The sequence below is a fragment of the Sorex fumeus genome, unplaced genomic scaffold (genome assembly GCF_029834395.1).
Source record: "Sorex fumeus unplaced genomic scaffold, SorFum_2.1 ptg000063l, whole genome shotgun sequence".
NCBI lineage: Eukaryota > Metazoa > Chordata > Mammalia > Eulipotyphla > Soricidae > Sorex > Sorex fumeus.
The window spans coordinates 59,472,016-59,498,976 of record NW_026606120.1 but is presented as its reverse complement, the minus strand read 5'-3'; the positions used below and the strand labels follow the sequence as shown (position 1 = coordinate 59,498,976).

Here is a 26,961-nt window from a genome sequence, read left to right as displayed (position 1 = left end):
CCCTTTCCCCTCCGGGCAGACATGATGGCCTGGATTAATGCATAGTCCTTTCACTTTTCTGCTCCAAGCTGCTGGGTTCTGCATTAAGTCCTTGTGCTTCTGGGACTGTGGCCGTGCTGGAGAGCCGCTCGTGGGGGCAACTGGTGACCTCGGTAGGGCGTGAAGGACGGACTGGAACGCCCCCCTTCCCATGAGGTTTTAGTCGCCCCCACACCCCCCGCTCATACCTGCTGTCCACAAGGCTCCCATGTGGCTGCCATCTTTCTTTCCAGAGAGGAGAAGGCGACTGGGGCAACACCCTTTCCCCTCCGGACAGACCTGATGGCCTGGATTAACGCATAGTCCATTCACTTTTCTGCTCCAAGCTGCTGGGTTCTGCATTAAGTCCTTGTGCTTCTGGTGCCATGGCCGTGCTGGAGAGCCGCTCGTGGGGGGCAACTGGCGACCTCGGTAGGGCATGAAGGACGGACCAGAACGCCCCCCTTCCCATGAGGTTTTAGTCGCCCCCGCTCCCCTGGCTCATACCTGTGGCCACAAGGCTCCCATGTGGCCGCCATCTTTCTTTCCAGAGGCAGGAGGGTGGAAGGGACCAATACCCTTTCCCCTCCGGGCAGACATGATGGCCTGGATTAACGCATAGTCCTTTCACTTTTCTGCTCCAAGCTGCTGGGTTCTGCATTAAGTCCTTGTGCTTCTGGGGCCGTGGCCGTGCTGGAGAGCCGCTCGCGGGGGGCAACTGGTGACCTCGTTACGGCGTGAAGGACGGACCAGAACGCCCCCTTTCCCATGAGGTTTTAGTCGCCCCCTCACCCCCGGCTCATACCTGCTGTCCACAAGGCTCCCATGTGGCCGCCATCTTTCTTTCCAGAGAGGAGAGGGCGAATGGGGCAACACCCTTTCCCCTCCGGACAGTCATGATGGCCTGGATTAACGCATAGCCCGTTCACTTTTCTGCTCCAAGCTGCTGGGTTATGCATTAAGTCCTTGTGTTTCTGGGGCTGTGGCCGTGCTCCAAGCTTAACTATGATTTTCAGAGAGAAAAGTTGGGTGGTTTACTTCCCATGGATCACTTTGTATATAGAGAGATGTCGCACGGCCGCATAAGCGGCCGCGCGGTTTGGAGGAAAAGTCCTAGTTCCCGCATACTCGAGCTGTGGTTGTAGAGGCTTCTGGTCACCGGGGTTCCATCTGAGGGAGGCGGGATGCGGTACCTATCCCATCTGGGGCTTCCCAATGATCTCGGCTCTTTTTGGAACCTGTTTTTTATTTATTTTTTTTTCCTTCGGGATCTGTGGATCCCGCCCTCCATGTTGTCCTTCTCTTTGGCTGAATGCTGTAAATATGGCGCTGGGGGGCGGGCTGTGGGCGTGACTTCCGGAATCTGAGGTTACCTGGGTGTTGTAGTCCCGGCAGATTTGAGGAAAAGTCCAAGTTCCCGCATACTCGAGCTGTGGTTGTAGAGGCTTCTGGTCACCGGGGTTCCATCTGGGGGAGGCGGGATGCGGTACCTACCCCATCTGGGGCTTCCCGATGATCTCGGCTCTTTTTGGAACCTGTTTTTTATTTATTTATTTTTTCCTTCGGGATCTGTGGATCCCGCCCTCCATGTTGTCCTTCTCTTTGGCTGAATGCTGTAAATATGGCCTGCTCTAAGTTTTATGATCTCTTTCCTTCTGCCTGATTTGGGCTCCTTTTGTTGATTCCTTTTCTAAGCTCTTGAGCTGTGAAGTCAAGTTGTTTATGTGGGCCCTTTCTTCCTTCCTAAGAAATGCTTGCAGAGCTATAAATTTTCCCCTTAACACGGCTTTAGCTGCATCCCATAGGTTCTGGTAGCTCGTGATAAGACCCACTTTTACTTTGTCTTTTAAGCCTTTTTTGTTGTTTATTTGGGGCACATCCAGCAGTTCTCAGGGATTACTCCAGACTCTGCTCAGAGATCATCCATGGCATTGCTAAGAGACTGGGGATACATCTAGATCAGCTCTGTGCAAGTCAAGACCCTTACCCACTGTACTGTTTCTTTAACCTGTCATTTAAGTCTTACATTTGCACCATGTTTTATAATCTGGGCTTTTTCCCCATTCCCTTTGTTTTTCAGATGAGACCCCCAATTACTCTTGTACCATATTCATAGTGTGTCTTCATTCCTTGATTCCTCTCATTTCTATACTTAATAATAAGTTAATATTTATCACATATTTATTTGATAGCCATTTTATTCATATTCTTTTCTGTTCTTTGTAAGCTCTTTCTAGTCATAAACTATATTTTAGGGACCGGAATGATAGTAGAGTTGGTAGGGTGCTCGCACATAGCTGACCCAAATTCAATCCCTAATACCCCATGTACTGTGCACTGCCAGGAATTGTCACTTAGCACAAAGCCAGGAATAAGCTCTGAGCACAGCCAGGTGTGGCACAACAAAAGTAATCTATATTGGCACTTTAAAAAGCAATCAGTACAGTCACTTCCTATAGTTCTATTTTTAAGTTTTTAGTTTTTTTAACTTAATTTTTGTGGGGGAGTTTTGGGGCCCACACCAAGGAGTGCTCAGGGTTTCTTCTGGGTCTGCACTCAGGGATCTTTCCTGGAGGCATTTGGGGGATTGTTTAGGGTGTCGGGGGTCAAAACCAGGTCAACCACATGCAAGACAATCACCCTACCTGCTGTACAATCTGGCCCAGGAATAAACTATTTTTCACTCGTCTTAGTATTTCTAGTCTTGGCACAAGATGCCTGTACATAACCAAATGATAGATTGAGTTGAATTCATTGTTGCTCTAAACTACTAAAATTTATCATTTTATCTTTTTCTCCTTTAAATGTTATATGTGTAGTTAGCATTTCAGGTATATATTTTATTGTGGTAACATTAAATTAAGGGAATGTAATTTCATGGTCACGGTCCTTCTGTTGTTCATCGATTTGCTCGAGCGGGCCCATTAAATTAAGGGAATGTAATTTATGAGAACGTAAATGTTTATGTTTTAGGGGTACAACATTACAACACCATGCCCACATACACTGTCACGTATACATTGAAGAAGAATATGTATACATCTTTTGCAGGGTGAAGAGCCCTGTACATGTCTATTAAGCAGAGTTCTTCATTTCCTCCTTTAAGGGTATTCTTAATTTCAGCCTGGCTTATTTGTCCAACGTGGAGGAGGTGGGGTAAATCTAACACTATGGGTCAGAGAGGCAATACAGGAGTTAAGGCACTAGCCTTACACACAAGCAATGCTGTTTCTATCTGTGACACCACATACAGTCCCTTGAGCACTACCCGAGGTCACTCCTGAGCACAGAGCCAGGTCCTGACCATTACTGGCTATGACCTCAAAATCAACCAGTTGATCAATCAGTTTACTGTTGTGTTACTATGGATATCTTTCTTTGAGACTGCTATGTTATTGGTAACTTTATATATCATGGTGCTCCTTTTTGGTGACTATATGATTTCTCTTGTTTTAGTTTTTGGGTCACACCTGGCAGTGCTCAGGCTACTTGGGACCATACGATGGGGTTGGGACAACACTCAGGGATCTTGTATACAAAGCATGTGCTAGGGATCTTGTATACAAAGCATGTGCTGTAGCCTTTTGAGTTTTTTTTCCCTACTCTGAGTATATATGTTATTGAGTATTAAATCTTGTTGATGTATTGATATTGATCCATTGATCATTGTATAGTATCTATCTTCCTGCCCTTTTTTAAAAACTTGATGTATATTTTGTCTAATATGTTTGTGACGGTCCCTGTCATTTTTTATGCTACCATTTGCCTCTATGATGTTTTTTCAACATTTTACTTGAGTCTGTTTATCATAAAAGTTCAGGTATGTCTCTTGTAAGAGGCAGAATGTTGGTTTTTGTTTTCTAAGAGACATAAAATTAAGGCACTTACTAAAATACTGGGAAAGTACTGAGAAATACTGAGTACTAAGAAAAAAGTACTAAGAAAAACAAAACAAGCTTTATCAAATTAGAATTCTTGCACCAATGATTGATGTCTTGCACAAATGAAAGTCTACTAATAATTTTTCTAAAACAAAAGTTGACATTACACTGCTAATTCATGACATTACATGAAGAAATTTTAAAGGATATATATGGATGATAAGAAATATTTTCAATCAACTAAAAAAAAGTTTTGAAAGCAGCCTCTCTACCTTAATAAAGTGATTTGGCATGGTAGAAATTTAATTAATATAATATAATATAATTTTGCAAATGAGCTTTGTCTTCTATATTTTGAATATAATTTTGAATTTGAATTGTAGGTTGAACTGAAACGACAATACAATGACCAGCATTCAAAATTAAGAGGTCTTTTACCTGGCCGTCAGTGGTATGAAATTCAAGCATACAGGGCCTTGAACCAGGCCCTGGGTAGGTAAGTGGAACGAAATTTAATGCAATGTAGTCACTTAGCTGTGACTACAGCTAAGTATAGCTAGTCCTGCTACTTTACCTTTACCATAAATTTAGTAAAATTTTATTTCACTAGATCCTTAGAAATTGGCATCATTTCAATGGTAGATATCATGGTGAATATAAAAAGAATCTGTAGACTAAATGAAGCCCAAAATAAAACTCAAAGTTTGATAAAATTTAAAGATAAAAGTATGATTGATTAAGGAATGAAGTTCAGTGAATGTTTATAGAAGTTTTACAAAGTTTAATTTTTTTCTTTTAAGAGAACTCAGATTATAAAATAATAATAAGGCGAGAAGCAAATAATTGAAGAAGAGTTTTTGAAAATCATGCTTGGGGGACCTGAGAGATAGTTTAGTGGGTAGGGTACCTGTCTTGCATGTGACCAACCTGGATTCAGTTCCTGGCACCACATATGGTCTCCCGAACCTCACCAGTAATAACTCACGAGCAGAGTCAGGAATGAGAACTGAGCACAGTCAGGTGTGGCCCAAATCCCCTACCCCACCAAAAACCATGCTCAAAGGTGCTAAATTACCAACGAAAAGGAATATTATAAAACTTCTTTTTTAAAAAAAAAGTATAAAGATTTGTGCTTGTGAAACTAGTTTTAAATCATCACTTTATACCTTAATTTCATATTGTAGGACATTAATTTCATATTGTAGGACATTATTTTATAAACAAAAAGGAAAGATCAGAGGCCTTGGATGATAGTGCAAATGGTAAAGCATATACCTTGCATGTGTGAAGAAACCTACCATTAATAAAATAACAGTATAGTAGTATAGTTAGTATAGTGTACTTAGTATATTTTCTATACTTAGTAATAGTATAGTAAAGGAAATAAGAAGATTATGGGAAGGGGACAGAGAGATAATACATGGATAGGGCACTTGCCTTTCACACAGCTGACCCGGGTTTGAGCTCCCGCATCCCATAATGATCCCAGAGCATCACTAGGTGTAGCTCCTCCTTCCCCCAAAAAAGATCATGGGAATGTGGATGATGCGGCTCAGTTGTAGAGCACATCCTTGCATGTGTGAGGACTTGGGTTTGAGCCCTAGCACTGCATAGCCCCCACTATGTTCTCCTAGGAGTAACCTTGGTAACCCCAAGTTGTGACTGTTAGTTTCCCAAGCACTGGGTTGACCCTGCTACTAACCCCCAAGCACCACCTGGAGTAGGGTCCTTGAGGCCTCTGAGCATTTTCTAATATGACCTCACAATAATTTTTTTAAAAAAGAATGGTAGGATAATTTATATGGTACATGAAAAATACCTCATGCATTTGAAAAAGGCAATAATAAATTGAGCAAAAGAGCAAATAAATGGCAAACTGGATATTTCATAATAGCTAGGTAAATCCTACCTTAACAGTTCCATCAAATGTAAATGGAGTAAGTATTTCAACCAAGAGGTACATTGGCAAAATAGATTAAAAAAAAAAAAAAACAACTGTATGGCAACTGCCTGAAAGAGAAATACTTTATGTGTGTGTGTGTGTGGGGGGGGGGGGAAGCTTTTTTTTTTTTTTTTTTTTTTTTACAAAAAGGGCTAGTGTGCATGATGGAGGCTCAGGTTTGATATAACACCCCCACCCCCACCCCCACTCCCTGCACTACCATATAGAATAACCCTTGAGCACCACAGGTTATGACTCCAAAGTAAACAAACTAAACCATACAGATAAGGTAAATGGTTGGGATAAAATGTATGAGGCAGATAGTAACTAAAAAAGAACGTGATTGGTTACACTAATAAGAGACAGGATAGACTTGAAGATAAAAATTGTTCTTCAGAAAAAAAAAATTGTCATTCAAACACTAGATATCTGTTTCTTTGCATCCAGAATATATAACATGTGTAACTAACAAAAGGACCCCAAATAATATGTGACAGTCGGAAATAGTTTAGAGTTCCCTTTAAATAATACAGAATAATTAGAAAATTTAAATCTTGAGTAACATTATAACCAATAGATGTAACTAATAGACATTTGCATCATACTCTACCCTTCAACAACAGAAAACACTTTCAGTGCATGTTTCACAGGACTGAACAGTATCTTTTATTTGTTGTCATTTTTGCATCCAATTAGTTTAATAAAAAGTACATTACAGGAAATTACTTTAAGGAAATTTTTATTAATTTATAAAATTAATTTTATAAAATTTATTAAATTTATAAATTAATAAAAATTTCCTTAAAGTAAGGAAATGGTTACTAATTTGTAAAAAAAAGCCAAAGATTGTTAATTCTGTTAGATTTAGAGGAGAAAGTGAAACCCTGGCATTCTTTTTTTTTTTTATGTAGGAGTACTGCTATTTATTCAGCCACTGATTAGCTGATTGAACTGTGCATAAACTCCACCTTAATTTTTTTTTCATTTTTTATAATTTTCTTTATTGAATCACCATGAGAACAGTTACAAAGCTTTCGGGTCTAAGTCTCAGTTATACAATGAAACACCCATACCTTCACCAGTGCCCATTCTCCACCCCCAACAACCCCAGTATACCCCTATCCCACACCTTCCCCCTACCTGTGGGGCAGATGATTTCCACATTACTCTCTCTCTACTTTGATCACATTCAATATTTTGACACCAGACCCACCATTATTATTTGAGATTTTACCCCAACACTCAGATCTGCTTGAAAAGGCAACCATAGACAATTTGTTTTCTATTGCTGGTTATGTATAACATATGATGTCGCATGGCTGCAATAGTGGCCATGCGATTTTGAAATTCCGCAATTTTAACACTTAAATCTGGAGGGATTTCTGCCAAAACCGGCTGGGTTCCGAGATTTGCTCCTGAGTCTCTGGGATCATCACCATTAAACAGCTTGATCAGGAGCCAGAAAGGCCGTTCGGGTCTCCTTGGGGTGGGGAGGACAGGACCTGCTCCACCCCCATCCCGTGAGGCCCAAAATGTCTCATCACTGTGGGCCCAAACCTGACTGTCCAATGGCCTCTGGAGGATGACGGCCACCGAGTCGCCAGGGGGAAGTAGGCGGAGGGACAACACTCTTCCCCCTCTGGGGTGGCTCAGCGACAGTAACCTACTGCATGGTCCAGACACATTTCTGCCAAAAGCCACGGGAAACCCTGGCATTCTTGCAATTGACAAGGGAGGATTCCTTTGGAAAGTAATTGTTCACAGCCTTGATTGCTTTAGAATAGAATTTCTAAAAGACATACATTACAGACTATCAAAATATACAGGGCACATTTAAAATATGCATGTAAATTTTTAAATATAATTATGATCTCTAAGTTGGAGCCATAGCACAGCTGGTAGGACGTTTGCCTTGCGCGCAGCCAGCCTGGCCAGCCAAGCCAGATTCAATTCCTCTGCCCCTCTTGGAGAGCCTGGCAAACTACCGAGAGTATCTTGCCTGCACGGCAAAGCCTGGCAAGCTACTTGTGACATATTCGATATGCCAAACACAGTAACAAGTGTCACAATGGAGACGTTACTAGGCCCGCTCAAGCAAATCAATGAACAATAGGAAGACAGTGACAGTGACTATTATGATCTTTATTTTTAAAAAATCAGGTTGATACTATTTTAAAAGAAATTAATCAACTCAGAAGTTAAACTTAAAATGTGATTTGTTTTTTTGTTTTTGTTTTGGGGCCATACCTGGTAATGGTCAGGAGTTATTCCTGCCTCCCCACTCTGGAATCACTCCAGGCATTCTTCAGGGGACCATATGGTATGCTGAGGATTGAAGCCTGGTCGGCCTTGTGCAAGGCATGTGCCTTACCCACTGTACTTTCTCTTCAGCCCCTAAAAAGTGATCTTGATATTACGTTTTTCATTTAATTTCTATCTTACTTGACTCAAAAAATTTAATTGCGCATGCCACCCTGCACTTGCCAAGCTCAGCACCACAGATGCAGCTGCCGGGCTGCAGTGGTGAGAGCACAGAGAAGATGGCAATTTCTACACTCAGTGCCCAGAGTGCTAAGAATGGTTTTTAGTCTCACATTTGAAGGAAAAAAAAATAATAGTAATATTTAATGAAAAAAAAAGGTGAATTGCATTGATTTTTAACATCTAATGAAGATATGAATTATATATTTTCAAGCTACCGAGAGTATTCGATATGCCAGACACAGTAACAACAAAGTCTCCAATGGAGACGTTACTGGACCCGCTCGAGCAAATATTTTAAAGAATTTATATTTTTTATTTTTGCTTTTTTTTTAATGCAGGAGTACTGCTATTTATTCAGCCTTTTATTAGGCTGATTGAATTGGGCATGAACTCCACATTACTTCTTCTTATTCTTTTATTTTTTTAATAGAATCACTGTGATACAGTTACAAAGCTTTCATGTTTGAGATTCAGCTGTACAATGATTGAACACCCATCCCTCCACCTGTGCACACTTTCCACCACCAGTATCATGTTATATCTAGATATGTAAACCACAGCAAATAACACTGAAGCATGGGGTTCAAACCACAGCAACCAAACTTAACAGTGGGCCTTTCAAGGAGATGGGTTGCAGATGGGAGGGAATCTGGGAACACTGGTGGAGGAAGTTGACACTGGTGGTGGGATTGGTGGAACAGTGTATGCTTGAAACTTGACTATGAATAGTTTTGTAAACCATGAAGCCTTAGCGCAAAGAATTCTTTAAAAATAATTTTTTTAAAATTGGGGAGCTTGAGGTCACTTCCGATAGGCTGGGATCAGTCAAGGCTTACTACTGGCTCTGTGCTCAGGAGGCTTGGAAGTGCTTGAGGGACTACATGCAGGGCTAGGGATCTAACAGGGGTCAGCTGTGTCCATGGCAGGTGCCTAACCCCTCTATGATCGCTCTAGCCCTAAAGTTTGCCTTTTAAACTCTGCAGTTTGTTTATCTTAAATAAAATTTTCAAATAATTATGTAATATCAATATATGTAAAAAGTTATTTTACAAACTTTATGTAAATATCACTGTAAAACACTGTCATCCCATTGTTCATCGATTTACTCGAGTGGAAGCCAGTAACGTCTCCATTCATCCCAGCCCTGAGATTTCAGCAGCCTATCCTTTCTCATCTTTCCCAACAACTGCCATATTGGAGGCTCTTTCAGGGTCAAGGGAATGAGACCCATTATTGTTACTGTTTTTGGCATATTATATATGCCATGGGTAGCTTGCCAGGTTCTGTCATGCAGGCAGGATGTCTCAGTAGCTTGCCAGGATCTCGAGAGGCAAATATATATATATATATAATATTTTTTTTCCTCTATGATTTACTGCCTACTGCCAGAACCCCATCAAATATGGTTTGGTAATTATGGAAAATGAGTAGGGAGTGTCCTATGATATGTAGTGTGGCTGCGAAAGGAGATACCGCGGTCCAGGAATATGTCTACTCATATGTGAGTCTCGGCCTGAGCATGTGGAAAGCAGCCTGGAGCATGGCGGTGGTTGGGTAGCGGAGGTTGGCTGCTGGGGCTGGGTCCCTTGGGGCAGGGTGGGCTCCCACCCACCCCACTCTGGAGTGCCCTGAGTTAAAACTGCCTGGCTCAGAGTCTGGTGACATGGTTATAGGGGCTTCCAGGAGAAGCAGCCGTGAGTTCTGGAGGGTGGCCAATGAGATTATATGGCACCGGCAGGAGGTGGCTTATGGGTGTAACCTCTGAGTCGCAGGAGGCTGGGGGAAGTAGGCAGAGTATCTCTGCTTCTGGATCTCATTGAGCCCAGAGTCCAAGGTTACAAAGTTCTGCATTATTTGGGTTCTATGGGACTGCACCCATGTGTGAGGCTGGGCCCGAGCGTTTGGAAAGCAGCCTGGAGCTTGGCTGTGGTTGGATAGTGGAGGTCAGCTGCTGGGGCTGGGTCACTTGGGGCGGGGAGGGCTCTCAACTGACCCCTCTGGGGCACCCCGAGTGAAAACATCCTGGAGAAGAGTCTGGTGGCATGGTTATGGGGGCCTTATTTTATGCTCCCTTCCGGGAGATGCAGCTATGAGTTGCAAATGTAAGTATATGTAAATACAGTTCCTGAAAAATTTTCCTCCATCAAAGTATTTAGAAATTTGCTAAATTACTGGACTGGAGTGATAGCACAGCAGGTAGGGTGTTTACCTTGCACACAGCCAACCTGGGTTCAATTTCTCCGTCTCTCTCAGAGAGCCCAGCAAGCTACCGAGAGCATCCCGCCCGCACGGCAGAGCCTAGCAAGCTACCCATGGCGTATTCAATATGTCAAAAACAGTAACAATAAGTCTCACAATGGAGATGTTACTGGTGCCCGCTCGAGCAAATCTATGAACAACGGGAGAACAGTGCTACAGTTAAATTATTAATAATAGTATCCTTCGCAATTAAAAAAATCCGTCTATATGCTTATGTATTTGGGAAATTTCTAAGAAAAGACTATACTGGGAAAATTCCTAATTTTACTTCATAGGAACTTTTTACAAATTTTTATTAAGTCAGAATACGATTGGGTGGTTCAACACCTCCATGATTGTGCGAGGAATGCTGAGAGAGAGATAGCCACAAAAAGACGTCTGTCTTCGAAAACTCTTAAACTCATTCGGCAATGTGGCTTGGCGCAAGCCTCAGGCAACTGCAAGCGAACGTCCGAGCTCGCAAAGCATTGCAGAGAAGCGATAAAGGAAGACCTCAAAGAGAGAAGAGCAGCAGTGCTGGCAGAGGCGGCAGAAGCTGGGAAAAGCATTCCCCTGTCCTTCGCCAACTACAAGACCAAGATGACTGCCCTCCGACGTCCTTGATGGATCTATCACATCTTCCAGAAGGGCAATGGAGAAGATTATCCATGACTTCTACTCGGATCTCTTTGATAGCCACGTCCACCTGCCCACATACCAAATTCCACAGGATGAATATGTCGTTCCCAAAGTTCTCCCTTCCAAAATCTGACACGCCATTTTGTCAGTAAAGAAGTGAACAGCACCTGGCCCAGACAAGGTCAGACCCAAACACCTGAAGAACCTGCCATCAATACTCATCAATGCACTGACTCAGCTCTTCACGCACTACCTGTCTGAATGCACTGTTCCATCCCAATGGAAAATCAGCAGGACTGTACTACTGTACAAGAAGGGAGACATCCACGACATTGGCAACTATTGCCCGATCTGCCTGTTGTCTGTCATCTACAAGCTGTTCACTTGAGTCATCCTTAATAGGATCGGCAGAACACAACCATGCAAGCAAGCTCCACACGATAACCAAGCTCATTGAGGCTTCTCGGGAGTTCAAGATGCCGCTCTGTCTAACGTTCATTGATTTAAAGAAGGCCTTTGATTCTGTTGAGACAGAAGTGGTCATCGAAGCCCTAGCCAACCAGGGCATTCAAAGTCAATACATCAGGATCCTCCGTGAGCTATATTGTGGATTCACTACCAGGATCTCACCATTCTACAGGGAGGTGATCATTGACGTCAAGAGAGGGGTTCGGCAGGGGATACCATTTCATTGAAACTCTTCAGTGCCACCCTTGAGAATGTCATGCGATGACTGGAATAGGAGTGAAGATAGACGGTTGGCAACTACACCACCTCTGCTTCGCTGATGACATCGTTCTTATAACACCAAACATTAGCCAAGCGGCACAAATGCTGGCCAACTTCAACCTTGAGTGTAGAAAGGTCGGACTGCAGCTGAATATAACAAAAACAATGTCTATGAGAAATGGTCTCATTCCTGACATTCCATTCACTCTCAACGGGACGACCATCTCTAAATGCAACAGTTATGTATACCTAGGTCAAGATGTCAACATGACGAATGACCTGGCACCTGAGTTTTGCAGGAGGAAGAGAGCAGCTTGGAACGCCTCCAAGAATGTCAAAGAAATAGCTAAAAGAACAAAGAACCTCTGGCTCTGGGCTCTGGGCACATCTCTTTGATTCCACTGTTCTTCCTGCATTAACATATGCCTCAGAGACCTGGACCCTACGAAAGCAGGATGAGAATGCTATTCGGATCTCCCAAAGAAGAATCGAAAGAGCTATGCTTGGAGTATCACGCTTCACTCAAATGGGAGAAAGAATACGGAGTTCCGACCTTCATCGATGGTCAAATCAACCGTCAAGAATCAGGGACGCTGTCTCATTCGCCAAGGCGTCGAAAATGAGATGGGCTGGACATGTTTCCTTCCTCCGCCTGACCATCACCATTGACCTCCCTGGGGTGGGAGAAGGGTGAGACTACCGAACGCAGGCGGCAGGAGAGATAGAGCCACCGCCGCTGTGTGCTGTGCCCCCTTTTGTGTGAGTTTACACAGTAAGAATATAAAATTGTACATTGCTTTTGTATGATATTTCCAAAGAAGTTAAATATAAAACCCAGCTATTTTACTCCTAAATATGTACCCAAGATACATTTTCTATACCTAAATATACAAAGCAATCATACAAAAACTTGTACACAAATATTCATAGCAGCATTATTCTCAAAAAGTAGAAATGGCACTGATGTAGAGTGATGTTGGAATGTTGTAACTAGGTGCTAGAGAGATAGCAGAGTAGGTAATATGTTCACCTTGCACATTTCAATCCAGGTTTAATTACTTTTTATTAGAAAGTAAAAGTCTTTAAAAAGAAGAATGAACTGTGAGGACTGGAGATATAGCTTAGTGGTAGAGCACATGCTTTACATTAGACTAGAGTGTATGTGTAAGGACTTGGGTTCATACCCCAGTACGACACACCAGGCCACAGTTCCTGAGACTTGGCAAGAGTGATTCCTAAGTACAGATTATGAGTAAGCCCTGAGCACTGCTGCTTGTGGCTCCCTCCAAATAAATAACTTTGGAAATGAAATGAAAATGTTCCAAAAGCTGAAAGTAACCCATGAGCACCTTTAGATGTGATACAAAACCAAAGCAAAACCAAATGTTCTATAATAGTTTGTGGTATAAGTTGTACCACCTTGTAAATGTACTCAAAACTTCTGAACTGTACACTTAAACTTTAAAATTTTTGTAATAAAAATTTAATATTGGCAGCAAACTTTTTATTAGAAAGTAAGTCTTTAAAAAGAAGAAGGGAACTATGAAGACTAGAGATAGAGTTTAATGTTAGAGCACATGCTTTGCATTAGTCTAGAATGCATGTGTAAGGACCTGGGTTCATACCCCAATACTACACACTAAAAAAATACTAATGTACCATAATAGTATTGGTATCTTAAGAATGAACGGGTGGTTAAGTATTTGAAATGTTGCCAGTAAAATTTACCATATTGATACTTCAAAGAAGAAAAACTATGTGATCATTGTCAGTTACTGGAAAAAAGTTATTTTACAAAATTATGCATTCAGTAAATTGTAATAAGGCAGTACCTCTATAGAAGAAAAACAAAATTAGTACATTCACAACTTATAAAATTGTGTGGCTAAAGGTTTTTAGAAAATATATTTTATAACTTTGTAGACTTTCAAATACAATGCACAAAAAATTTTTATATAAGTTTTCAGTAATTAGCAAGGATTTGGGTATGTTTGGGTTTTGATTTTATGGCCATACCCAACTATGCTCAGGGATCACTTTTGATGAGTCTCAGAGAGCCATATTTGATACAAGGGATCAAACCAGGTTGGCCACATGCAAGACAAATGCCTACCTGCTGTACTTTCTCTCCGACCTCAAGGGTTTCTCTTTTTTCACACCCCTATTTAGGTACATTGTATTGAGTTGTTTCTGCCATCTTATATTATTCTCTCACAAGTTCAATTAAAGAAATATGTAACTGAAATAATGATTTTTCTCAATCTTTTGTGTGTCCCACAATGTGGTTATTTTCAAAATTATTTTCTTTCTCCCTGCTTTTAGATGTATTCGGCACAAAAATGACTGGGGAGCCCTTATTCTAGTGGACGACCGCTTCAGAAGTAACCCAAATCGCTATATATCTGGTAAGATTCTCAGCTGGACTTAAGAGTGCAATCACCAATGAGTGACTTTGGGTACTTATTGAAGTTTTAAGACAAAGTGTTGGGCACAGAACTTAAATTCCTAGAGCAAACAGAAAAACTCACACTTGGAGGTCTGGCAGAATAGCACCAGGGGCCAAGGGCATCTGCCTTGCGAGCATGTATTCGTTACTACAAATCCCCAGTGTCCCGTGCACTGAGTGTAAACCTGACAGCTCTGCAGTCTCTGGCCCCTGGTGCCACTAGTGATTTCTGGCCACATCACACCCAGATGTATATGAGCACCACAGCCAGGAAATCTACAACCTCTGGAGTGCATGTGTGAGCACTGCCTGGAGAGTTCCACAGTCATGTGACTCACCTAAACCCATGACTCTTGGCAAGCATGTGTGAAAAACTGCAACTAAAGGAGTGTGAACATCGCTGAGCACAGAGATCAAGTGTGAGAGCACCCAAACCTGATGTAGGACCCCAGTAAACCCCACAGCTTAAAAAAATAAGTGTGAGCACCACAGCCAGGTGTGTGTGCAGCCCCTGTTCATCAGAGCAACATCAACCACCAACAAGAGAAAGGGACGGGGAAAGAGTAGGAATAAAAAGAAAAAAGAGAGAAAGAGAGAGAAATTAACCCAGACTATAAATTAGGACTTTAATGCTTTGTTTTCATAGTAATCTCCACAGGTTTGTTCGTTGCCAACATAGATCAATCAGTCCAGATAAGAGCAATTATTTAGCATTGTCAAGGAAAAGGTTCTTCCACAGAAATGAATTTTTCAAGAAATAATAGAGATGAGAGAGATAGTACAGGGCTTATGTGTATACCTTGTATGTTTCCATGCATGCTTCCTAGGTTTGATCCCTGACACACACACAGCCTTGCTAGCATCACCTGGACGCCTACCCTAGACCACTGGCTTGGCTCTGCTGGTCCCCGGCACTGCAGAATCCAAGTAGCACCATATCCTTAGGCCCTAACACAGAACCACTAGACCCATTGACTGAATATCACCAGAAGTGACCCCTAAGTGCCCTGACCACTGCCCAGGTAGCCTTGCCAAATTTTTCAAAAATAAATTAAAAAGAAATATTAGCATTTGGGGCTGGAGCAATAGAACAGCCGTAGGGCGTTTGCCTTGCACGCAGCCAGCCTGGCCGGCCGAGCCTCCTCCACCCATCTCAGAGAGACCCAGCAAGCTACTGAGAGTATCGAGCCCGCATGGCAAAGCCTGGCAAGCTACCCGTGATGTACTCGATATACCAAACAGTAACAACAAAGTCTCATGATGGAGATGTTACTGGGCCTGCTCGAGCAAATCGATGAACAACGGGAGGACAGTGCAGTGCATTAGCGTTTTACATTTTAAGCATATCTCCTTGGCTGCTTAGAATTCTTTGTTCTTTCATTCTAATTTATGTTGAGTTTTACTTGTTTTCTTATGCTTCAGTTGTTCACATGAACTAGTCTTTTCTAAAAGAAGAAAAAAAGGGGGGCCCAGGAATGGCTCGGTGACCAAAATACCTGCTTTGCAGCATGAGGAGCAAATTTCACCCATGTTGCCATCTGCATTCACGCAGTAGCCAGTGACTCTGCTAATTGGGACTGCCCCTTGCCCCGTGCAAGCCAAGTGTGTGATCCTTGACACACCACAGTCTGTGCAAATACTACAACTGAAGTGTGGAGCTTCTTGGCTGCTGTACCGCCTGGTGTCTAAACACAGCAGCTGAAAGAGTGGAGCCTCTGACAAGCACCAAAACAAGTTTTCAAGCACCCTACCAAATATATATATATATATCACTCTGGTCAGTGCAACAACAGCAAAGGGCAGGAAACTAAGGGGGGAAGTAGAAGGAAAAAACTCACTGTGTGCTACAAATTCAAGTAGAAAATCATTTTTTACCTACCCAAATGAACAAATCTACACCTATAGTTCTATCCAAAATTAACACTGTCCTTTTAGAATCCAGGATTTATTATCAAAGAACTGTTAGATATACTTACATTTTGGTTATTATCTGTAAATCTAAGCAGTTTGGGCCAAACTTCTTACCTTTAGAGATTGTACAGGGATTAATGTATTTGCCTTAATCAGATGGAGCCTGAGCACCCACTGGGGTGACTTGGGTAACACCGGGCCCCCAGAGCTTTTACTGCACTGTTTCCTGGGGCCCTCACATTGAATGCTTGGTGAAGAACCGGGAATAAAAGGGCAGGGAGTGTGTGTATGTGTGCGTGGGAGGTGCTCCCTGAGCCTCCTGTGCAGTACTTGGGAGGCCCAATGAATAAATCTAAAGAGTGTATGCCATACTGTAATAAAAAGATGTTACTTTTACATTTGTTTCAGATTAGCTGTCTATGGGTATGTACTTTTTCCACTACAGAACCGAATTAGTATATTTGGTGTCATATTAAAATGCATCAATGCTGCTTCATTAGTCTTTTCTTCCCTTTCCTTTGATAAAATTAGCCAGAGCGCTTAGGTCAAGTCATAACTAAAAGCAAATTTTTTTTAAAAAGTGCTAATATTTAGTGTGGGCTGGAGCGATAGCACAGTAGGTAGGGAGTTTGCCTTGCACGTGGCCAACCTGGTTCGATTCTTCCATCCCTCTTGGAGAGCCCGGCAAGCTACCAAGAGTATCCCACCTGCACAGCAGATCCTGGCAAGCTCCCTGTGGCATATTCGAAATTCCAAAAACAGTAACAACAAGTCTCACAATGAAGACGTTACTAGTGCCCACTGGAGCAAATCGATGAACAACGGGAGGACAGCTCTACAGTGCTAATATTTAATGAGCAGGTGGAGCTCAGATTTCTTCAAGTTTTCAAAAGCAAATAATTTCATTTTACAATGAAAAGCTTTCTTTGATTATAAAATGGCCTAAATGAAAAAAGCAACTAAAGAACTCAACTTTTTTAGTTTTGACAAGTTTTAATTTTGTATGATTGTTTTTGCTTCAAGCAAAACAGAACTTTTAAAGAAATATATAAAAGGTTGTTTTTTGTTTATTTTGAAGTCTAGAACATTAATTATTGTGTCACAGGTCAGATTTACTGTTTTTTAAAAGTATTTTTTATTATTTCTGGATGCTTTTAATTTTTTTCCTGTGACATCAAAGTGTGACATCTAGGCAAAAATAGCATAAAACATAAATTTCTTTTGGTAACTAATTTTTGTTCAACACACACAAATGTAAATTGATAAAAAAAATTTTTTCATTTTAAAAAGTCAAAATGCCCACTGAGTCAGGGATACTGCTTAATGGTGGAGTGAGCATCCATTTCCAGAACAGCTCTACATCATCCAGTGACTCCCAGTGGCTGTGATGATGGGATTCCTAACAGTCTCTGACACACACCAGCCAAGTGTGTGCCAGTGCAGCAGCCAAGTGGATAGCCCTCAGACATCACTGCGGCAACAGATGACCACAAAGAAAGGGAAATGGGGCAAACTAAAGGATTGTGTTTTCATATGATTTCACTAGTATGCTATATAAAGCAAAGTAGCACTCTACCACTGTCCTCCCATTGTTCATTGATTTCCTCGAGTGGGCCCAGTAATGTATCCATTGTGAGACTTGTTTGGCATATTGAATGTGTCATGGGTACCTTGCCAGGCTTTGCCACACGAGCAAGATACTCTAGGTAGCTTGCCAGCTCTCGGAGAAGGGCAGAAGAATTGAACCCAGGACGGCCGTGCCATCTGCGTGCAAGGCAAACCTTTCAGATTATAAGATCAAGTAATGATTGCTAGCTTTATTGGGGATAAAGGGTTGTAAGTCAGGATAAGAATATAGAAAGCTGGAATAGAAGGTTGTATTGTTTGCAGCTTCTGGCTTTCTATATTTATAAGCAATTTTTGTGGGAAATTATGTACATTTATTTGTCTTATTTTCCCCTTCTGCATATCTCTTTCCTTATTCCAGTTGATAATCATTGCATGTAAAGAGAAATGTTACTGATATATAGCATATTGGATTTAAGAAGGTAACAAAACCAGGTAAAAAAAACCATTTGGTATATTCTAAATTCAGAGTAGATTACTTCATTAGAATGAATGTTTTTTCAATAGGTCCTATCTTAACTAAGTAACCAAAATTCTTTCTCTGGTTTTACTTTTTTTCCCTTAGGACTTTCTAAATGGGTAAGGCAGCAGATTCATCACCATTCATCCTTTGAAAGTGCACTGGAGTCCTTGGCTGAATTTTCCAAAAAGCACCAAAAGATCATTAATATATCCAAAGAAGACAGAACTTTAATACAGGATAATGACTCTAGTTTTGAAACAGCCTATGTGAAGGACAATACCTCACCTTGCTTATTAGAAGCAGAAGGTCATCTGTCATCAGAACATCCTGAAGAAAATGAAACAAAAATGTGTGTCCAAGAATTACATTGTCCTAACATGGGAAATCCACCTCTACCAAGTGGCATCTGCTCTAGAGAGGAGAAAAGTATGAAAAATTTTGTTCATTTACATTTAATGGAGAACTCTTATTAAAATATATTTAAATATATTTTGAAATTATATGTTTAAAATTTATAAACATAAAATTATGTTATTTTATGTATTGTAGTTATACATTTGTTTGGTAATGAAATCATTCGTTAGAGTAGTTTGCTTAAATATGTTGGTTTATTTATTTTTTATTGAATCATCGTGAGATACAGTTACAAAGTTTTCATGTTTGGGTTTCAATAATACAGTGATCAAACACCCAGCCCTCCACTAGTGCACAGTCTCCAGCACCAGTGTCTCTAGTATACCCCCGCTTTCCAACCCTCGCCCTGCCTCCATGGCAGACAATTTCCCCCATACTCCCACTTTACTTTTGGGCATTGTAGTTTGCAATACAGATACTGAGAGGTTAGCACATCTGGTCCTTTATCTTTCAGCACACATATACCACCCCGAATGATTCCTCCAACCATCATTGTCTGATCCCTTCTCTATGCCAGCTGCCTTCTAACCCAGCTCATGAGACAGGCTTCCAACTATGGGGCAATATTCCTGGCCCTTGTGTCTATTGTCCTTGGATGTCCATCTCATATTTTATTTTATGTACCACAGATGAGTGCAGTCCCTTCTATGTCTGTCCCTCTCTTTCTGACTTATTTCATTTAGCCTGATACTCTCCATATCCATCCACTTCCAAGCAAATTTTATGACTTCATCCCTCCTAACAGCTGCATAATATTCCATTGTGTAGATGTATCAGAGTTTCTTTAACCAGTCATGTGTTCTCGGACACTTGGGTTATTTCCAGATTCCGGCTATTGTGAACAGTGCTGCAATGAACATGCAGGTGCAGATGTCATTTCTACTGTGCTTTTTTGCGCCCTCAGGATATCAATACCACTAGAGGTGGTATTGCGGGGTCATATGGATGCTCACTTTCTAGTTTTTGAAGGAATGCCCATAGCGTTTTCCCAAAAGGCTGGACCAGTTGACATTCCCACCAACAGTGAAAGATTTCCCCACATCCACATCATATGTTGGTTTATTTTAATATAATGGTATATATAAGGGATTTAAAACTTTATGGCTTATGGACTAAATTTTGTCTGCTGTTTCATTTTGTTAATAAAGTTTAATAGAATACAGTCACACCTGTTTATTTACATATACACAACAGCCAGGGTTGAGTAATTTGTATATCTTATAGTAGAACAGCATAATTGACTAACTGGAACAGATGTGGTATGACATACACACAAAGCCTAAAGTACTTGTTTGGGCTGTTATTAAAAAAAAAGTGCCAGACTATTATCAGTGTCACTGGATATCATTTTGTTGTTGTTGTTTTGATTCATATATCTTGGCAAGCTAATTCATCAAACTTTTGATAATTTTTAATTATATACTTTAATCCAAAGTAAATAAATGTCATTGTGCAATAAGGACATTATGCTGATAATCAGAAAATTTGGGTTCTAGGTCAAGTTTTATTTCTTTAAGTAAATAACCTTTGTGGTTTTAAGTTTTATTACTGGAATTTGTCTAGGTCACTTTTTTTTTTACTTAATCTCACTGGTTAGTGTATTTTTAAGACAAGTTTTATAGCCCGTTTCTTCCTTTCTTCCTCTTTACTCCTCCATTCTTCCTGAGGTACCTATTGTGAAATTTGATAGTTTGCCAGACAGCATTATAACTTGGTCTAGGAATCACAGGAGACTTACAATTCCTTTCAGTTTGTGCTTTACATTCTAAGATGGAGGTACTACTTCTACTGATTATAAGCCTAAACCATATATCTAATCATGTGCTCAGTTATTTTAGTATTTCTAACACAGTTAATTTATTATTTATCAATAATGGAATTATTGTATTTATTAGAAGTAGAAAGTCAAAACTCTTTAACTTTTCTATTTGTAGATGATCCGGAATTAGTGGAAGAGTCTGCCCAATCAGTGAAAGCAAAAAAAAGTGGAATTTCTCGATCCACAAGCCCAACCTTCGATAAAGAATCAAAAAAGTTTAGATGGTCTAATTATAATTCTTCAGAACCATATTTCACTGGTACTGGTACTACCACACCTCAAGTCAGATCATCAGAGGATTGTGCCTCTATTTCTTCCCCTTTTGAAACAGAAAAGGGATGTAAAACTGATTTATTGATCACTGATAAATGCAAATCTGCAGCTCTGACAGAAAACACATCCTCTGGACCATGCTCTCAATCAGAAACCATTATCCCATCAATAAAGACTCATACTACTCTTTCTAAAAATAATTATTCTGATCAGCTGCTCTGCAGTGAAGGAGCCCTGAATCCTGACATTGAATTGCCTCTACTAAATAAAGAAGACAGTCTTTCTACTTCCAGCAGATCTTGTGACTCTGAAGCAGAAGATGAATCTATCTATTTTACACCTGAACTTTATGATCCTATAGCTACAAATGAAGAAAAAAATGAACTCCTCAGAACTGACAGTGATGATAAATTGGATAATAATTCAAACTGCATTTTGGCTGAAGATCTCTTTGAAATTAGAAGTAGAAAAGGAGGGAATTCAGAGAATTTAAAGTTGAAGATTGCATAAACATAAAATCGAATAGCATGGTGCACGCATAATAAGGAAAGTAAAATCAATGACAATGTTAGTAATATATATATATTAATGGAACTAAAAAAAACCCATGAGATGGATATGAAAAACTTTAAAGTAATTGGGCCGAAGAATAGTATAGTGGGTGGCCAACTCGGTCAATCTCTAGTACCCCATATGGTCCCCCCCAAACCCGCCAGGAGTGATCTCTGAGTGCAGAGCCAGGAATAAGCCCCAACACCAAAAAAACAGAAATCTTCCAAAAAAGTGTTTTCCCTGGCATTAATATCAAGCTATAAAAATGTTATAATGTATATATTAAATGACTAAAAGTGGTAGTTTGTATATTAATATGTGGTATAGTTTATTTTAAATTTGAGATATATTTTTCACCATAATACATTATTTTTAGTTTTTTTAAGCGAGCATTTTTGTATGTTCTCTGTGGAATCAAGGATCAAGAACTCAAGTTTGTGAGGAGTGCACTCTAGCCCTGATCCACACCCCAGCCTGTCATTAGAGTTTTCATAGCCTCTTTCATATTAAAACATCTATTCTTGAATGCTGATAAAGTAGATTATACGAAAATATTTTCTTTAACAAGTACTCCTTAGATAGATACTATTTAAATTTAATAATTATGAATGATATGTAGTTTCTAGAATACGTTTTTTGGTTTTGAGGCCACGTCATTTAATGGTGCTCAGGACCTATGCCTGACTTGTGTCCAGGGATTACTCCTGGCAGTGCTTGGGGGCCATATGCAGTACTGGGAGGGATTGAACCCAAGTCAACTACATGCAATATGAACTTACTCTCTGCTATCTCTCTGACCCAACTTTATATAAATACAATTTTATAATCCTATTCCATTTGTGTGTGTGTATCAGTGTATTAAAATTATTACCAAACTAATGTGGTCAGAGTTTTCAGTTATTTTCACTTTAGACTTTACCTCAGTTCAAACTGAGAATTTTTTTAGAACTCAAAAATTTTCTTGAAAACTATATTCCTTTATTCAGCTCTCTACTTATTAGTATTTACGAAGAATTAAAGAAGAAATCTGCATGATTTCTTGTTGGTTTTTTATGTGTATTTTAAAATAAAAATACAATTTAAGCTAATTTTTGTAAGGTTTTAAAGTTTCAGATTTTCTATTCTCATTCTCTTGATTCATTTTCATTGTGGAAATGTAAGACATGACCTAGCATAGAGCTTTTGATGATGCAATTATTAAAATAGAAAAGTTGGATTCAAGAGATAGTACAGGTGCTTGCCTTGACCTGATTTGAATCACCAGTACTGTATGGTATGACCCTCAAATCAAAAAGTGTTCAGTTAAATAGAAAAGTTATTATATAAACCTGATAGGAATATCTAAATATACAAATGTGATTTTAAAATGTTGCCCAAGGGCCAGGGAAATAGTACCAAGAAAGGACTAGAGAACATGTTTTGCATGCAGAGATCTTGTATTTGATCCCTGAGAACCACATGATTCCCCAGCCACTGCTGAGTATAACTCTGGTAGTTCATCTTCCCTGCAGGGCCAGCATTGCATTGTCCGCTGAACACTTAATCTTTAGGCCTCCACAGCTAGGTCAAGTATCCCTGGGAGTGGCTCTGGGAACCCCTGAACACTGTTGGGAGACCCAAAATAAAATAAAATGCTGTCATAAAGCTGAATAAACCTTCTGTATGTTTTGACTGTTTGTGAATTAAGTGTTTTGATCAAAATGGTTCTCAAAAATGCTCTTCTGGCTTTACTCCCTAAAGGCATTCACCGTTCCTTTTTTAAGAGACTTCTATTACATAATGGACAGGTATGTTGTGAGTGTTTGAATTAAAATTTTATGATCTGTTCAAGTTGTAGATGTGTCTTCATATTTTCAAGTCAAATTTTCAATATTTTATAGTCATTAGATAATTATAAATCTATAGGTTTACTTTGATTTTGATGGGTTTTAGATGGAAAAGTTTGTTTTTATTACATTGGATATTACAACTCTAAACATAGTTCAAAAACTTAATACTTTACCAAAGTTGAAAAAAATCAATAGATTGAGTATATTAGATCCCACCTAGTATTAAATATCTTAATTCATATGAGCAATAGCACAGCAGGTAGGGCCTTGCACATGGCCGACCCGGGTTTGATTTCTCTGTCCCTCTCAGAGAGCCCGGCAAGCTACTGAGAGTATCCCGCCCGCACGACAGAGCCTGGCAAGCTACCCGTGGCATATTCGATATGCCAAAAACAGTAACAACAAGTCTCACAACAGAGACATTACCGGTGCCCACTTGAGCAAATCAATGAACAGTGGTATGACAGTGCTACACGTGAGTTATAAACACTAAATTAAAAGTTAATTATAAGTTTTGAAAGGGTTTAAAATATTTCTCCTTTCTGTTATAGCTCTTTTTTTTTTCTTTTTGGGTTACACCAGTAATCCACAGGGGTTACTCCTGGCTCTGCACTCAGGAATTACTCCTGGCAGAGCCCGGGGGACCATATGGGATGCTGGGAATCAAACCCAGGTTGGCCGTGTGCAAGGCAAATGCCCTACCTGTTATGCTATTACTCCAGCCCCACTCCAGCTCTTAATCCTCAGATAAGGCTAGTGAGATAGTGCAATGCAAGTGGAAGACAAGAGGCTTGATTGTTCTTAGCTCTGCACTAATTTGATAAATTGGCAAACTCCGTGCATCTTCAGGAATTAGTTATATTGGTGAAATGCAGCATCTAGTACTATAAAAACCTGCAAATCCTTTATGACCAAAGAGGTAGCACAGTGGGGAAGGTGCTTGCCTTGCATATGACCGAGTTTGGTCTACAGCAGAACTTTTGGTGCCCTGACCACAGGCAGGACCATTGAGCAGAACCAGGAGTAAGCCTTGAGTACCACTGGACGTGGCCCAGAAACCAAAACCAACCAAACAAAAAATTATGCATATTCCTTTCAGGTTTAAAAACCCATAGTTAAGGCAAGAGCCAGAACAACGGTACAATTGGTGGGGTACTTGCCTTGCAGGTAGCAGATCTAAATTCAATCTCAGCACCCCATATGGTCCTTGATCCCTGAGCACAGAGCTAGAAGTAAGCCCTGAGCATCACTGGGTGTGGCCCCCTCCCCCCCAAATAAAGGCAATTTAGGAGCCAGGGAGTGGCTCAACTGTAGGGCATTTGTTTTGCATGGGTTTGGTTCCCGGCACAACCAAAATAAAAGCTCACATCCTCCCAAAAGACAAAGTTTGAAGAAATTTAAATAAAAATGTATACAGTAGATGTTTTGAAGTTTTTGTAATTTTACCTAACTTTGTCAAATGCTCTCTTCACCTATTGATATGATCATATTTTTTTTCTTTTGGACTGATAGCACGGTGAGTAGGGCATTTGCTTTGCACGCAGCTGGCCGGGATTCAATTACTCCTTCCTTCTCAGAGAGCCCGGCAAGCTACTGAGAGTATCCCACCCGCACAGAAGAACCTGGCAAGCTCCCCATGGCGAACTCAATATGCCAAAAACAGTAACAAGCCTCACAATGGAGACAGTACTCGTGCCCACTCGAGCAAATCCATGAACAATGGGAGGACAGTGCTATGATATGATGCATTGTATTGATTGACTTGTTAAATATCCTTGCATCCCTGGAGTGAATCCTACTTGTTTATCTTTTAGATAAATTGTCGGATTCTATTTGCTAGTATTTTGTTGAGGATCTGAACTCACTAGTGGATCCATCTGAGCTGGGCTTTTGTTTTGGGGAAAGCTTTGATTACCATTTCAGTTTCCTCTCTAGTCTGTTCAGGTATTCCATAATACCTTGGTTCAGTTTGGGGAAGTTGTAGGAGTCCAACAATTTATTCATTTCTTCTAGGTTCTCTCATTTCATGGAATAGGTAAGGTAAAGGTAAAGGCCCTCCCGTTGATCGTCGATTTGCTCGAGCGGGCCCAGTAACGTCTCCATTGGAGACTTTGTTGTTACTGTGTCTGGCATATCGAATACTCTCGGTAGCTTGCCGGGCTCTCCGAGAGGGGCGGAGGAATCGAACTCGGGTCGGCCATGTTGGCCGCGTGCAAGGCGAACGCCCTACCCGCTGGAATAAAGATTTTCAAAGTAATCTCTGATAATTCTTTTAATTTTTGTGGTGTCTGCTATGATGTCCCTCCTTTCATTTCTGATTCAGTTTTTTAGAGTTCTCCCTCTTTCTTTGTAGTCTTGCTAGTAGTTTATCGATCTTGTTTATTTTCTCAAAGAACCAGCTCTTGGTTTCATTGATCTTTTGGATTTTGGGGGGAGATTTATGATCATTTATTTCTGCTCTGAGTTTTTAAAATTTCTTTCCTCCTGCCTTTAGGCTCCTTTTGTTCGTCACTTTCCAGTTTTTTAAGCTGTTTAGTCAGATCCTTTATATGGGCCCTGTCTTTCTTCCTGATGAATGCTTACAGAGCTATAAACTTTCCTCTTAGCACCATTTTTGCTGTGCCCCACAAATTCTGGTAGTTCGTACACTTATTCTCATTTGTTTCCAGAAATATTTTGAATTTCTGATTGATTTTCTCTGTGACCCACTGGTTGTTCATTGGTGAGCTGTTTAATTTACAAGTGTTTCATAAAATTTTCCATATCTGTTTATGGTTAATTTCTATTTTCAGTATATCATGGCCTGAGAAGATAGTCGATACAATTTCTTTTTTTTTAATTTTTATTAGTGAAACACTATGAGGTACAGTTGTAGACTTATAAGTTTTTGTGCTTAGTTTCAGTTATACAATGATCGAGTACCCATCTCTCCACCACTGCCCATTCTCCACCACCAATGATCCCAGTATTCCTCCTAACCACCACCACCCCCACTATCCCATCCTGCCTCTGTGGCAGGGCATTCCCTTTTGTTCTCTCTCTCCTTTTGGGTGCTGAGGTTTGTAAAAGAGGCATTGAGTGGCAACCATGTTCAGTCTATAGTCTACTTTCAGCATGAATCTCCCATCCTGGGAGGATCCTCCCAACACCCTTTATTTGGTGCTCCCTTCTCTATCTGAGCTGCCTTTCCCCCCAGCATGTGCGGCTGGCCTCAAGCCATGGAGTGAACCTCCTGGTACTTATCTCCATTATTCTTGGATGTTAGTCTCCTATTTTGTTACTTTATTTTTGTTACTTATGTTAGTCTCCTATTTTTGTTACTTTAGGGCTGAAGCGATAGCATAGCGGTAGGGCATTCTCCTTACAAGCGGCCAACATGGCCGACCCAAGTTCTATTCCTCTGCCCCTCTCGGAGAGCCCAGTAAGTATTCGATATGCCAAACACAGTAACAACAAAGTCTCCAATGGAGACCTTACTGGGCCCGCTCGAGCAAATTGACGATCAACGGGAGGGCCTTTACCTTTACCTTTACCTTTTGTTACTTTATGTTCCCCAGATGAATGCAATCTTTCTGTGTCTGTCCCTCTCTTTCTGACTCATTTCGCTTAGCATGATACTTTCCATGTAATACCACTTGTATGTAAATGTCATGACTTCATCTTTTCTAACAGCTGCATAGTACTCCATTGTGTAGAT

At 40.5% G+C, this 26,961-nt stretch overlaps 1 protein-coding gene across 1 annotated transcript in view; it reads left to right on the top strand.

Annotated features, from left to right (window-relative positions):
* BRIP1 (BRCA1 interacting helicase 1) overlaps positions 1 to 21,920 on the top strand; it is a 158,411-nt gene extending 136,491 nt beyond the window's left edge. The window contains 6 exon segments of the mRNA XM_056127330.1: positions 4,283 to 4,395; positions 14,254 to 14,336; positions 18,480 to 18,803; positions 20,726 to 21,352; positions 21,355 to 21,425; positions 21,427 to 21,920. Coding sequence (XP_055983305.1) covers positions 4,283 to 4,395; positions 14,254 to 14,336; positions 18,480 to 18,803; positions 20,726 to 21,352; positions 21,355 to 21,425; positions 21,427 to 21,612 — 1,404 coding nt within the window. The 3' untranslated portion in view covers positions 21,613 to 21,920.
* The last annotated feature ends 5,041 nt before the right edge of the window (positions 21,921 to 26,961 follow it).